The sequence below is a fragment of the Artibeus jamaicensis genome, unplaced genomic scaffold (genome assembly GCF_021234435.1).
Source record: "Artibeus jamaicensis isolate MK-2021 breed Jamaican fruit bat unplaced genomic scaffold, CSHL_Jam_final scaffold_1964, whole genome shotgun sequence".
Classification (NCBI taxonomy): Eukaryota; Metazoa; Chordata; class Mammalia; order Chiroptera; family Phyllostomidae; genus Artibeus; species Artibeus jamaicensis.
In genome coordinates, this window is record NW_026522030.1 from 9,591,802 (window position 1) to 9,605,568 (window position 13,767).

A 13,767-nucleotide genomic window follows, 5' to 3' on the forward strand; every position below is an offset into this window, starting at 1 on the left:
ACACAAATGTCAAATATACAGGAGAAATAAAAATTTCTGATAGACATTTTTTAAAAAGCAGCTTCAGCCCTGACTGGTGTGGCTCAGTGGGTTAGGCATTGTGCTGAAACGTTATTGGTTCAATTCCCAGTCAGGGCACATACCTGTGTTGCCGGCCAGGTTCCTAGTGTGGGGCACGAAAGAGGCAACTGATTGATGTTTCTCTCACATGTCAATGTTTCTCCCCCTTTCTTTCTCCCTCCCTTCCCCTCTCTCTAAAAATAAATAAATAAAATATTTTTAAAATTTTTAAATAAAATAAAAACCAAGTTCATTTACCATCAAAATGCAAATTAAAATAACAGTACAATTTTATTTTCACCTTCAAGTCAGAAAAATTTTAATAATCATAATGCTCATAAGTGTGCAATCAGGGCATTTTTATACACTGCTGATAGGACTGTAAATTGGAACTAACTTTTTTTAGTGATTTGGCGTTATATAGTCACAGCTTTAAACTTTTCATGACATTAGATCTAACTACCTGAGATTCAACTGTTATTCTAGAGGAGTAATCAGGGCTATATATACAATTTATGTAGAATATTTCATGTCAGATTATTTATAATAGCAAACAAATAGAGTCAATTTAAGTATCCAATAGGAGAAGACATTAAATCAGTTATGGCCTATGAAAGGAATGTGATATTTTTCATTTATTCACAACCATGTTATATAATAATTTGGGGAATGATTTGGGAAATGCTAATGATATAATGTTAAGTAGAAAAATCAGAATACAATATTATATGGCCAGTTCGAATTTTCATTAAGAGTATGTCTGTTGTAAAAGACGAGAAGGAAAGACAAAACATTTATCTGGATGATAAAATGGTCTGGGTATTAAATATGCTCAAGAGACATTATTGGCAATTCAGTGGCTTTCTTACAACCAAAGCTTATTGCACTTCTTTAAATGTAGGTTGTGTTACTTCAATGCACAAATGGTTTGTTTTGACCCTTGCAGTGCCTTGTCCACTAGGAGAGTTCTCTCGATCTGGGTTAAAGCCCTGTTACCCTTGTCCTCAAGACTACTACCAGCCCAATGCAGGGAAGTCCTTCTGCCTGGCTTGTCCCTTCTACGGAACTACAACCTTCACTGGTGCCACATCCATCACAGATTGCTCCAGTAAGACGATATCTTTTATACCTCCATAGCCCTGTGTTGGAGATGTTAGCTCATCTCTGTGGTAACTTCAATTCTGAATGTTAACATGTCACTGGACTTGGATGTCTAGACTTATTAAATGGTCCTTTTGATGTCTTTTTGATGACAGTGACTCAAAGATTCTTAATTTGGGAGTGTTGAACTTGGTAACTTCCAATTGCTAAGAGTCTAGAATTTAATGATGTATCCATCTATCTCTGTTTTCTTTTTTAATATTGCTAAAACAAAATATGTGTGGCTTTTTCTACCCTGACAACCAGAATCTTGACGATAGTATTTAAAGAGAATCTGCATATTGGCAATATCTACTACACAATATGTTTCTCTGATGTTTTCCCATTGGTTTTACTAGGCTTTGGCTCATTTTTCTCTGTAGCAGAGGAGAGTATAGTGCCCCAGACTTCTCCTGGGCATATGAAGAACAACTATGAAGTCAGCAGTCAGGCAAGTCCATTTTCTGTGTATGAGGTTTTCTCCAGTGGAAGGTTTGAAAGACAACTTGCTGATGATGTACATGCCACCCAGAGGAAAATTGCCAGAGTTGAAACTTTAAGTAACCAAGACTCATAAATATTATCAATGAATAATTGTATTTACTTATGACTTCTAATAAGAACTTCCCAAAATTTCAGCATCAGAAGTCTAAGTACCAAAAATGGATTTTTTCTCCAATCAATTTCTGGCACAGAGAATAAGTGGATATGGGGAGCCTTTTCTATTGATTTAAAAAAAAATGGAGACAGGAAGGGAGGGAGGGTGGGTAGAGAGAAAGTGAGAGAAAAACATCAATTTATTGTTCCCAGTTACTTCTTGTATGTGCCCTGACCAGAGATCAAACCAGCAACCTTGGCATAAGGGGATGACACTCCATCCAGCTGAGCTGCCTGGATAGGACTGGTTATGGGAAGCTTTTTGATTCACTAATAATTAACTTACCATAAACATAGCCCATCATTTGCATAAGGGCATTTGGATTAGCCAAAGGCCTTTTCTGATTTGTGGGAAGTGTCACTCAATTTTCGTGAAAATTATTTTAAATTATTTTGTCTGCAAAAAAAAATGGCTTACTGGATTTCTAAAAAAATAATTAAGGTTTAAAATAATTAAGAAGCATCACTCATGAACATAAGAAAATTCATTGTTCAGCCATTACTGTGAATTTACCCTGCCCAATGTCATCGTAAGTTCCTTCAGGTATTTTTAAAGAGGATAAGGAGGCTTAATTTCTTATTTCAACTTCCTACGGCCTTGTCTAAACATCCTGATTTCTAAGGGCTTCATAAGTCATATTTGAAACTAAGGCTAGTGGACACGGATTTTGTAAGGATTTAAAGAGCTGTAACTATCAACCCTGGAGACCTATTAGAATCTACTGGTCAACTTTTTAAAATAATGGTGCACACAGATCCCGCCCCAAGAGATCCTGATTTAGCTGGTCTGGGTTGGAGCCCTGTTCTTAGTGTACTTTTAAAACACCTCAGAGGATGCTAATGTGCAACCAGCTTTTAGAAACAGTGCTTGGCTTTACCAGAACGTCACTCAAGAGTAAGACGCGTCATCTGTGCCAGGCACCAACATGTGTGCAGGTAGCAGTCCCTCTAGCTTGAGTGAACTCACCTGAAAACAGGAATCAGTGATGTAAAGGTAAAACCTCCTAAGTCCCTGGTCAAGAGTCCTTTGAAATGAATAGAGTGTTTTGTCTGATAGATTTCTTTTCTGTCACTGGCAGGTTTTCCATGAATGCTTCCTAAACCCTTGCCACAATAGTGGAACCTGCCAACAACTGGGGCGTGGTTACGTCTGCCTCTGTCCACCTGGATATACAGGTAACATAGAGAAATGCAAATATTAAAGTGGCTTTTGTATGAAATCATTGTGACTTGCAGAATCAAACTTTGGGACATTAAAAATAAAGCCTGTAACATACATTAGGCTGTATCGATGCATAAAAATTTGGTTGAACGAGATAAACCAATAGGTGAAAAAGGGTATACACATCTTAAAAATGACAGTTTTCTTTGCATGTTTGGAAGAAGAATAAAGAATTGTCTTTTGGATGAAAAAGTCACGTCATACCTTACAATTTAAATTGGAATACAGTTCCAGAGGTCATGGCCAAGGTTTCATTCTAACACAAATTACATACCTGACAGTCAACATAGAACAGATTGTCCAGCATAAACATTTTTAAAGAAACTCCAGTTTCCCTCCTTTGCTCACACTAGTGGACATTCTTGTGAATAGCTATGGTTTATTGCTTTGCTTCTATCTTTCTGGAAGATTTGCTGAGAAAAATAATATGACTTTAGACTTGATTATATAGGAATTATGTTTTTTTGCAGTTTGGTTCACATTCTTATTCAGTTCTGAAACATAATTTTTGAGGAGAAATAAACTACATGTTGAAATTGCAATTTATCTACAATAATTTTCTGTTTTGTCTAGAAATTAAGTATTTGAATTTTTCTGAATGTTGTGCAACCAACATGGAATATTTTTGAGAAAAAATACTTAAATAAAAGAATTCATAACAAAATAAGCAAAAGGCAAATTGGGAAACAAAATATAGCCCAAGGCTGCCAAGAATATTGGTATTCTACTCATGGGTGTGTGTTTTAACTTTGGTTAAAAAAAAAAAAAACCTTCCCGACATTCCATAATAAATAATGGACCTTGTTCTAGCACTTTATGGATGAGTAGTGGTTGAGAAAGAGTGTAATATAGGACTGTGGTTCTCAAATATTGAGGCACACCAGAATCATCTGGAGGGCTTGATAAAGCAGATTGCTGGACCACTGCCCCAGAAGTTATCGTTCAGTAGGTCTGGGAAAGATCAGAGAATGTGAATTTCTACCAAGTCCCAGGTGGTGCTGTTGCCATTGACCCAGGGGCCACACTTTGAGACCCTGAGGTATAGAGAAGAACATGGTTTCCGGCAGAGCTGGCCCATAGAAAGCTTGTGTGCACCCCCTCAGAAGATGCAGTCCCACCCTAGGGCACCTGGCTTGTGAGTTGAGATCTGGCAGGATTTAGCCCCACCCCCACCCCTCAGCCAAGTGACCTTGGTAGCAAGTATGTTTGGCTGTGTCTTCCATTTTGAAATCAACCAAATTTCTGGCTCCATTTTATGCTTCTGGGTGTCCCTCCTTCCTTCCCCCACCACACACACTTCCAACTCGGGATATGTTTCTACCTTTTACGTATCCTTATAAGGATATCTTAAATCTGTTCAGAAAGAGGCAGCACCTTTATTAAATACTTATCTACATGGTAGTACTTCATGAATCTTGGCTTTTTCTTTACCACCACCATTCCCCACAAATTCAGATCATTGGATAATGACCTTTTAATGCTTATGACTCTGTGTCTCGTAACCCCTCTCTCTGATTGTCCTTCAGCGTTTGGTTTGCATTTTAGGCTTAAAGTGTGAAACGGACATTGATGAATGCAGCTCCCTCCCGTGCCTCAACCGCGGAGTCTGTAGAGACCGGAAAGACCGGGTAGGGGAATTCATTTGTGAGTGTCCGTCTGGCTACACAGGTAAGCGGGAAGCTTCTTGTTTGTGCGGTATAAACCTTGCAGTCATTGCAGTTTTATTGCTGAAAATCAAAACCTCAATGACGTATCTCTTCGCGCCTGTCCGAATGGCTATTACGAAGACAGGTACCAGTATTGGTGAGGATGTGGAGAAAAGAGAACTTTTGTGCACTGTTGGTGGGAAAATTGGTACAGCCACTGTAGAAAACAGTACGGAGAGTCCTCAAAAACTTAAAAATAGAAATACCACATGTTCCGATAACCCCATGTTGGGGGTGCCCAAAGGAACTGAAGTAACTATGTCAAAGAGGTACCTGCAGCCCTGTGCTCAGTGCAGCATGATTCCCACAGCCAAAGCTGTGGAAACAACCCGAGTGTATATTAAGGGATGGAGGAATGAAGTAAATGTGATGGATATGGACACAGGGCAAAACAACAACATGGGTGAAAGTTGTGGGCATTGTGCTAAGTGAGATAAGTCAGACAGAGGAAGACATGTACTATATGATCTCACTTCTCTGGAAACTTAAAAAGCCGAACGTTATCTGGTTCCTCCACCACCACCATTGCTGGTCCACGCAGCTTGGGCAGTGGGAGAAGCAGCAGCGTCCAGTCAACCCAGGTTTGCAAAGGCCCTTAGAGTACCCGCCCCCGCAGCTACAGTGCCCAAGGGGAAAGTCAGCTCCACCCAGGGGGCAGTGAAAAGGAGCCCCGGAGAAGATTGGCAAGGTTGTCAACTAAACATGCGCCTGCAAAAGTGGGAACAAAGCCCAAAGAGGTGGCAGGAAAGGATAAATCTGCAAACAAAAAAGTACAAACCAAAGGGAAAACCAAGGGGAGCAAAGGGAAAACAGGCCAGAGTGGCTAACCAGGACACCAAAGATCTACCTGCGTAAAATGAGGAGAGCCCTGACCAGTGTGGCTCGGTCGGTTGGGTGTCCTCCCACAAAAGCGAAAGGGCGCCAGTTTGATTCCTGGCCAGGGCACATGCCTGGGTTGTAGGTTCCAGACATGTGCTAGAGGCAACCAATCAATGTTCTCTCTCTGTCCTCGTTTCTCCCCCCTTCCTCTCTCTCTCTGAAAATACATAAAATCTTTAAAGAACAAGCACATTCCAGCTTTGGGTGAAGCAGGAGAGAAAGAATCCAAGTCCGATTACTATCACATATCATATACCATGCTTTCTCAGTGGTCCCTGGCTCCCTTCTTGTACAATCCAGAGGAGTATTTTTATCTACTGCCATAAATGCAAGAGTTTTAGTAGCTCTAGAAACATTTCTTTTAATGTAAAATTTTTAAAGAGGTAAAATCAGTTGCTGTTTTGGGGGGGTTTGGCAGCAGGGTTTGTTTTGGAGTTTTTTTGTTTCTCCTTGTAGAACCAGAAAATAGTGGGATAGTGGATGTGGTAGGCCTGGGTTTTTGTGGGTGTCAGTATACGGATCAGCAGCTGGGGGCACTTTTGCAGCCTGTAGCACAAAGCAGGCTAAATGCAATCTGGAGTCAGCCATGCATTGCTCACATCTTGAACATTTTACAATGACTTCCATTCTCACGTTTTTGGTAGCACTGTTTGCTAAAGAAAACCACTCTTTCATCTCCACTCTCTGTCAGACTTTTGTGCAACATCTTTGGGGCCGTAGCGTGGCTCTCCTAGTAACTTGGTTCATGTGCTATGAAAGCTCAAAAATACGGTTATGTAGTATATGGGATATTAAATTGAGAAGAGGTGCGACTTTGATGTAACAGCATATCAACATTTGAAAATATCGGTAGATAGTCTGTCGAGGAGAATTAGCCTCCAAATTTTAAGCTGGAAAGTCACCGGAATAACTATTTAGAAAAAAATCACAACTACATAACTCCAGGGGTTTTTTTATGTATGTTAAAAATTGTGTACAAGTTGAAATATCTGCGTCCTTATCCTCCAAACAAGCAATAAAATCTCGGTGATGGAAGAAAAAAAAAACACTGACCTCATGGAAACGGAGAATAGAAGGGTGGTTGCCAGAGCCTGGTGGCTGGAGGCATTCAGGCTGTGCTGTTGTTCACGGGTGTAAACCTGCAACTAGTAGATAAATAAGTCATGTTAAAGACTGAAGGAATAAACTCAAAAAATGGGTGAACAGCTAGCAAACAAACAATATGATGAAAAATTAACACAGAATCGCACTTACCTTCTTAACTAAAATTGGCTAGATATTCATGGTTGTCATTTTCCATTGCACATTGAAAATATCAAATTTCTTTCTAAAAAAATTTGCACTTCACAGAATAGAAGAAAACATTTCATTTCAATGTTTGGCATTGAAAGAGAGAAATTTGGCAAAGAGAGAAAAAATTTTAAACACGTTAGCCATGATTTCCAATTGTGCCGCTTTATACCTCAACAACTTGCTTGCATAGTATTTGTCTTAAATTCCTCTGGCCCACACATTGCATGATTCTTTGCAGGTCAGCTATGTGAAGAAAATATAAACGAGTGTAGCTCCAGTCCCTGTTTGAATAAAGGAGTCTGCACCGACGGCTTGGCTGGTTATCACTGCGCATGTGTGAAAGGTTACATAGGTAGGTTGTTTCCATTCCCCCTGTGTTGCCTTAAAGTCCTAGAAAGCACCACAAATTATTACATATACTAATGTTATCTGTTAATGTTCTTGTTTTTGAGGAAACTGTCTCAAGGTATTCAGAGGTAAAAGGGCACCACATTTGCAATTTAATTCTAAACAGTTAAGAAAAAATAGTATGTTTATGTGTGCATTGTATATTTGTAAAGAAAGACAGAGAGATGGAGAGAGAGAAGACAAGAGTTCATATGGTAAAACAGACATTCAAGAAGGAACTAGGGATAAATCATAGAAGATTATATGGCAAACAGATGCTAAATAATATGGTTAAATATATATATATATATATAAAATTGATAAAGAGGAAGTCCAAAAAAGAAAAAAGTCAAGATCAAAGAAACAGAGGAAAATTTTGTAGTAAATTGTAATTTTATTTTTTAACATTATCTCAATTAGATGACCATTAACTAAAGTTACTTACAGAAATACATTAGGTAGAAAGAGTAGATTATCAAAAAGCAGTCCAAAAATGACTCACAGAAGCCAGAGCTCGTTAAAGAATGGAGCTCACGCCAGTTTGGTAGGCCAGTCACAGCCTCCACATAGAAGCAGAATCCTGCAAAAAGCCAGCACTTGGATGGCAGTTCTCTCCGAAGGGATCACCATCTGGGCTCTTTCTCGTCCTCAACCACCCCCAGGTCTGCACTGTGAAACAGAAGTCGATGAATGCCAATCAAGCCCCTGCTTAAATAATGCAGTCTGTGAAGATCAGGTGGGGAGGTTCTTGTGCAAATGCCCCCCTGGATTTTTGGGTACCCGGTGTGAAAGAAACATAGACGAGTGTCTCAGTCAACCGTGCAAAAATGGAGCTACCTGTAAAGATGGAGTCGATAGCTTCAGGTAAAAGACCAGGTCTGGTTCTTCCCACTCTTTTTATTTACTGAACTCTTCAGTGATTCTGTGGTCTTTATGGAGTATTATTTTGAGTCCCAGGTCAGCCATTCCCAAATTCTAGCCCCAAAATAGGCTACAGCAGAAAATCCCCAGCACCTGAGGTTCTGATTCACTAAGTCTGTGTAGAATCTGTCATTTTAAAGTAGGCAAACTGCGTGATTTAAATTCCCCAGGGATGGCAGTGCATAGCCAGATTTGGGAACTGGACCCCTGCAGATACCCAAATTCATAAATGCTCAAATCCCTTCTATAAAATGGCCTAGTGTTTGCATATAACCTACTCACATCATCCCATATACTTTAAACGGTCTCTAGAGTACTTACAATGTCTATTACAATGTAAGTGCTGTGAAAATAGTCATTATACTGTGTTGTTTAGGGGATGATGACTTGAAAAAAAAGTCCGTACATGTGCAGTACAGACCCAACCAGCAACCATCAAATGCCTAATGACGCAGTTTACGTCAGCCACAACATAACTTTTTTTTTTAAGAATATTTTTGATCCGAGGTTGTTTGGATCTGCAGATGCGGGACCCGTGGATACGGAAGGCCAGTGTACCGGGAAGGCATAAACAATTAAACATTTATACAGGAAGCCAATCAGAAGCACTAGACAAGACTCATTTTCAAGTGTCTTATGTTTTAGCTGGGATTTCCACACTAGATAAATTCAGAAGGAACAGAGCGATCACACTGTGCCTATGCCAGTCTGCATTCTGCGTCTGTGGTTTTCGGACAGTGCTTTTTTAGTTTAGGTAATCCTTGGTTCAAAAGCAGTCTGGTATGAATGTAAACAAACAGAATAATAAAGGCCACGCTTCCATTACTTGGTTGAAAATAGTAACGTTTATGGGGGAGAAAGACTTTGTCTTCCTGAGGCAGCCCTTAGGGTGCCTGTAGAATACAGTTTGAAAACCAATGCTGTTCTTCTCACGGTCAGGTCTGCCCTTTTCCATTCCCTTGTCCTTGTAGGATCTGTGGCTTCCACAGCACAAAAGACACACCAGTCTTGTTCGTGAAATATCAGGAAACTCTATTGTCCCCAACATGCCCCCAACTGGTTCTATAAGATAAAAGCAAAAAAGTAATTCTGTCTGGTGTGGCTCGGTAGATTGAGCACCAGCCTGGGAACTAAAGGGTCACCGGTTCAATTTCCAGTCAGGGCACAGGCCTGGGTTGCAGGCTGGGTCCCCAGTTGCAGGGTATACAAAAGGCAACCACTCATTGATGTTTCTCTCCCTCTCTTTCTCTCTCCTTTCCCCTCTCTCTAAAAAATAATAAATAAAATCTTTTCTAGAAAAGCAAAAAAAATTAAAGTCTATTCCAGTTGCAACATTTCCCAGTCCTCTTCGGGTTCAACCCACTTCCATTATGACCTTCCACAAACAGCCAGGGCACTGTGAGTTCTGCCAGTGAGACTTTCAGTCTCGACATGGAAATGGGTCTTATCAGCGTAGCATCATCTTTTCATGGGCTTTTTACATCTTCCACATACAACACCTACCACAGACAACGAGAAACTTAGAATTGAACAGCAGAGTTCCAAGTTCTCCCCAGGGTCCCAAACAACTGATGATACCAACTTTGTCTAAATCCTAACTGGGGGAAAGGTGAAGGTGAGCTCTCCTAAGTAAACCTATTTCCTAGACAAGGTTATTGGATTGCTACAATAATACCAAACAAGAGAAGATAAAGTGAAATTCCAGCTGATATAGACATCATCCAATGCAGAGAACTCAGCAAAGATCCCCCAACTGATACCTTCTTTTAAACCCCAAATATTACTTGTTCATAATAGTCACCTTTAGGCCAATATCAAAGAGGTCCCCATATGAATAATAAACTACTTACAATATTAACTGCCATTTATCTGACAAGTCCTTTAAGTTGGAAAATATTTTAGAAATATAGAAAATTACAAAGAATAATAAAAGTCATGTACTCATCACAGTGTTATCAAACCTTAACATTTGGTATATTTGATTCACATTTTCTGTTTTAAAGAATATGTTCTCAATATAGATTTGGAGTTTCTCCAGTACACGCCCCCCACACACACAAACATCATCTTCTTCCCCAGCGGTCACCACTGCCCAAAAGTCAGTGCATATCTTCCTCATTCAGAGTTTATACTTTACTACATATAAGACTCCACAGACAGTATATAGCATTGTTTCACATGTTACAGAAATAGTAGAAGACTTTTGCCCTGGCTGGTGTAGCTCAGTGGATTGAGTACAGGCCTGCAAACCAGAGCATCGCCGGTTTGATTCCCAGTCAGGGCACAAGCCTGGGTTGCAGGCCAGTTCCCAGTATGGGGTGTGCTAGAGGCAACCACACATTGATGTTTCTTTCCCTCTCTTCCTCCCTCCCTTCCCCATCTCTCTAAAATAAATAAATAAAATCTTTTAAAAAAATAGTAGAAGACTAAATCCTCTTGTGAGCTCTTTTCAATCAACATTATGTATTTTGAAGGTTGATACAGTTGGCTCTAGTTTGCTCACTTCAACTGCTGATTAGTATTCCGTTGCATGGTTGTACCGTGATTTATTCTCCCATTCTCCTCCCTGTAAACATTGAGAACATATGGCTGTGAACATTTGTTACATGTGTTTTTGTGCACCTGTGCCATCGTTGTCTCCTAGACTATGTATGTAACTAGAAATGAATAGACAGGGTTCCGGGAATGCAGACCCTTGGCTTCCCTTGACTTTGTCGAATTGTGTTCTGCTTATAATATGAGCTTTCCCGTCTCACAACACCCTTGTCAGTATTTGACATAACCAGAGGTATTTTCCATCCTGATGGGTGTAAGTGGTTTGTTGTACACAACAGCCATTGTACAGCATAGTGACTCAGAACTAAGCACTAGACTGTGTTCAAAATCCTACTCCGCCTCTTAGTAACAGGGGCTTTGCCAAATCAGCCTCTCCCAGACACGGTTTACTCATCTGTTTTAAAATGAGGACAATGATCATTACAAAAATTGTTATAAGAATTGGTTGATATAAGTAAAGCCTTCGGAATAGCGTATGGGCTTTTTTTTCTGTTTTAATTGTTGTTCAAGTACAGTTTTCTGCCTTTTACTCCCATCCCAGCCCCCCCAGTCCTCCCCGCCTCCCTCCTGTTTCCACCCCGCCCCTTGTTTCTGTCCACGTGTCCTTTATCCTTGTTCCTGCAAACCCTTCCCCTTCTCCCCTGAAATTCCCTCCCCTCTGGTCACTGTCAGCCTGTCCTCTATTTCAGTGTCTTTGGTTATATTTTGCTTGTTTGTTTGTTCTGGCTTATTTTTTTCCTAGCACTTCTATGGGGAGAGAAACTCCCAATATGTGACTAATACTTCTCCTTGACCAGAACTACCTTCTACTCTATTTTTGCTACTACAACATTTCGAATAAATGTTGTGTTAAATAGGTTTATTAATTAGATGAATTTTTAAAAGGCAGGGGAGAGCAACAGGGAAAAATTGGGACAATTGTAGTAGAACAACAATTGAAAATGTAAATAACAGTTAAAGCAATGTTTTGGTGTGGGAAATAGGTTTCGGCATTTCGGTGTTGGCAGTCCTTTGAGACCAGTTCTAAATGGGAGACGTCCTCTCAGGCCCTTCTGCAGCTGTTGTGATTGTTACATTTTGTCTTCTTTCAGGTGCCAGTGTGCAGCCGGCTTCACAGGGCCGCTCTGTGAGCTGAACATCAACGAATGTCAGTCTAACCCATGTAGAAACCAGGCCACCTGTGTGGATAAGTTAAACTCATACAGTTGTAAATGTCAGCCGGGATTTTCAGGCAGCAGGTGTGAAACAGGTATGTATGTATGTATGTAGTATTAACTAAAAATAATGCTCTTTAATAGTATCAGTTTTTACCTGAAATAAGCACGGCTTCCACACCCAACACTACAGTGAGCATTTTGTTCTTACTTAATCTTCATAGCCATCCAATACACTAGGTAATCTTATCTGTGATAGCACAAATGAGGACATGGAAACTCGGAGGTGTACCAGGGAAATGAGAAAACTGCATTTGGCAGGACTCTTCACATTCTACCTGCTTAGAAGGGACACTTGGATAAGCCATTTGATTGAAGAGGTCACAGGCCACGGACATGTTTGAGAATCAGTGCTCAACTGCTTTCTCAGCGCTGGGTCTTATAACTGCAGGACTTTTGTTGTGAGTGAAGCATGCAAGATTGGGGCAGAGCTGAATTGGTCATGAAATAGGAGTGAGCCACAGCCCTGAGTAGGGACAGAAGGGTGCCCTTCAGTTAGTCACCGCTGCTTCTCTCCCGAGTCAGTTAATCCTCTCTACGGGCCATTCTCAGTAGCATCCAGACATAGTTCATGTCTCTCATCTTTAATGACTCTCCAGTCCCACCTCTGCTCCCACTACTGCATTTCTCTGCTTCCTTTCACTACTATTTTCCTATCTTAGATAGTCACTGACTATTTCATTTTTTTTTAAAAAAAACATGCTTTATATTTTGTAAATAACATACTTTTAAATTTTGAAACTGCTCCTCAGATCATCATCTTTACTGAAATGGCTTCTTCAACAATCGTACCGTGTACCTACTGTTTACATTAGACAACCAAAAAGTGCCTTGCAAGTGCCATGGTCTGCACACTCTTCTTATTTGTTGCAGAACAGTCTACGAGATTTAACCTGGATTTTGAAGTTTCCGGTATCTATGGCTACGTCATCCTAGACGGCGTGCTTCCATCTCTCCGTGCGGTCACCTGCGCCTTCTGGATGAAATCCTCTGACGTCAACAACTACGGCACGCCGATCTCCTATGCACTTGAAAATGGCAGTGACAATACCTTCCTCCTGACCGATTATAATGGGTGAGCAGAAGTGTCAGGGAGTCTGTGCTTTGGGCTGTATCCTGGCACCAGTGAGAACTGACGTCGGGGATGAGAAGCAGGGGAGCCAGGGGCTCTGGGAGAACAGCAGGGGGATGATTAGCAACTAGAGCATGTGGATAACTTCTGTAAGAAGGCAGTTTTCATGATAATACTTTATGCATATGTTTTTCTATTTCCTAAGTATTTCCTTAGTATTTTGCTAAGTACTAATAGTCACTAAATACTTCATTCGATTTTCACTATGTCCTGAGGAACTCATGCCCATCGTACATATAGTAAAAGAAAGTTCAAAGAAACGAAATTATTTGCCCCAAATGTCACATTCTGGGCGTGGCAGAAACAAGTCTCAAATTCTGACTTTTAAGACTGTCACTCCTCCTTTTACTTATCAGGGCCTCCAAAGGTTGAGGGATTTCAGTGACAATGGTGGCCCGTTGGAGACACGTGCATTGAGTATCAGTCAGTCTATGCGCTTGGGTTGCAAGATGACATTTCTTTTTCCTTTTGGGATCAACAAATTTGAGTTGCAAGGCTCCATTCCTCTGGGATGTTAGAACTCTCAACCTCAGTTACGTCCCTGCTTTCTTTCCTACTGAGTGTTTTATTTATTTTAGATTCTTGCAGGTTAACTAATAA

General features: G+C 40.4%; 1 protein-coding gene across 1 annotated transcript in view; it reads left to right on the forward strand.

Annotated features, from left to right (window-relative positions):
* SVEP1 (sushi, von Willebrand factor type A, EGF and pentraxin domain containing 1) overlaps window positions 1–13,767 on the forward strand; it is a 162,162-nt gene that overhangs the window by 85,324 nt on the left and 63,071 nt on the right. Inside the window, exons 19-26 of the mRNA XM_053656411.1 lie at window positions 1,007–1,168; window positions 1,560–1,651; window positions 2,937–3,033; window positions 4,625–4,747; window positions 7,196–7,309; window positions 8,007–8,208; window positions 11,913–12,070; window positions 12,909–13,110. Of these exons, the coding sequence (XP_053512386.1) occupies window positions 1,007–1,168; window positions 1,560–1,651; window positions 2,937–3,033; window positions 4,625–4,747; window positions 7,196–7,309; window positions 8,007–8,208; window positions 11,913–12,070; window positions 12,909–13,110 (1,150 nt within the window). The remainder of the gene's footprint in view (window positions 1–1,006; window positions 1,169–1,559; window positions 1,652–2,936; window positions 3,034–4,624; window positions 4,748–7,195; window positions 7,310–8,006; window positions 8,209–11,912; window positions 12,071–12,908; window positions 13,111–13,767) is intronic.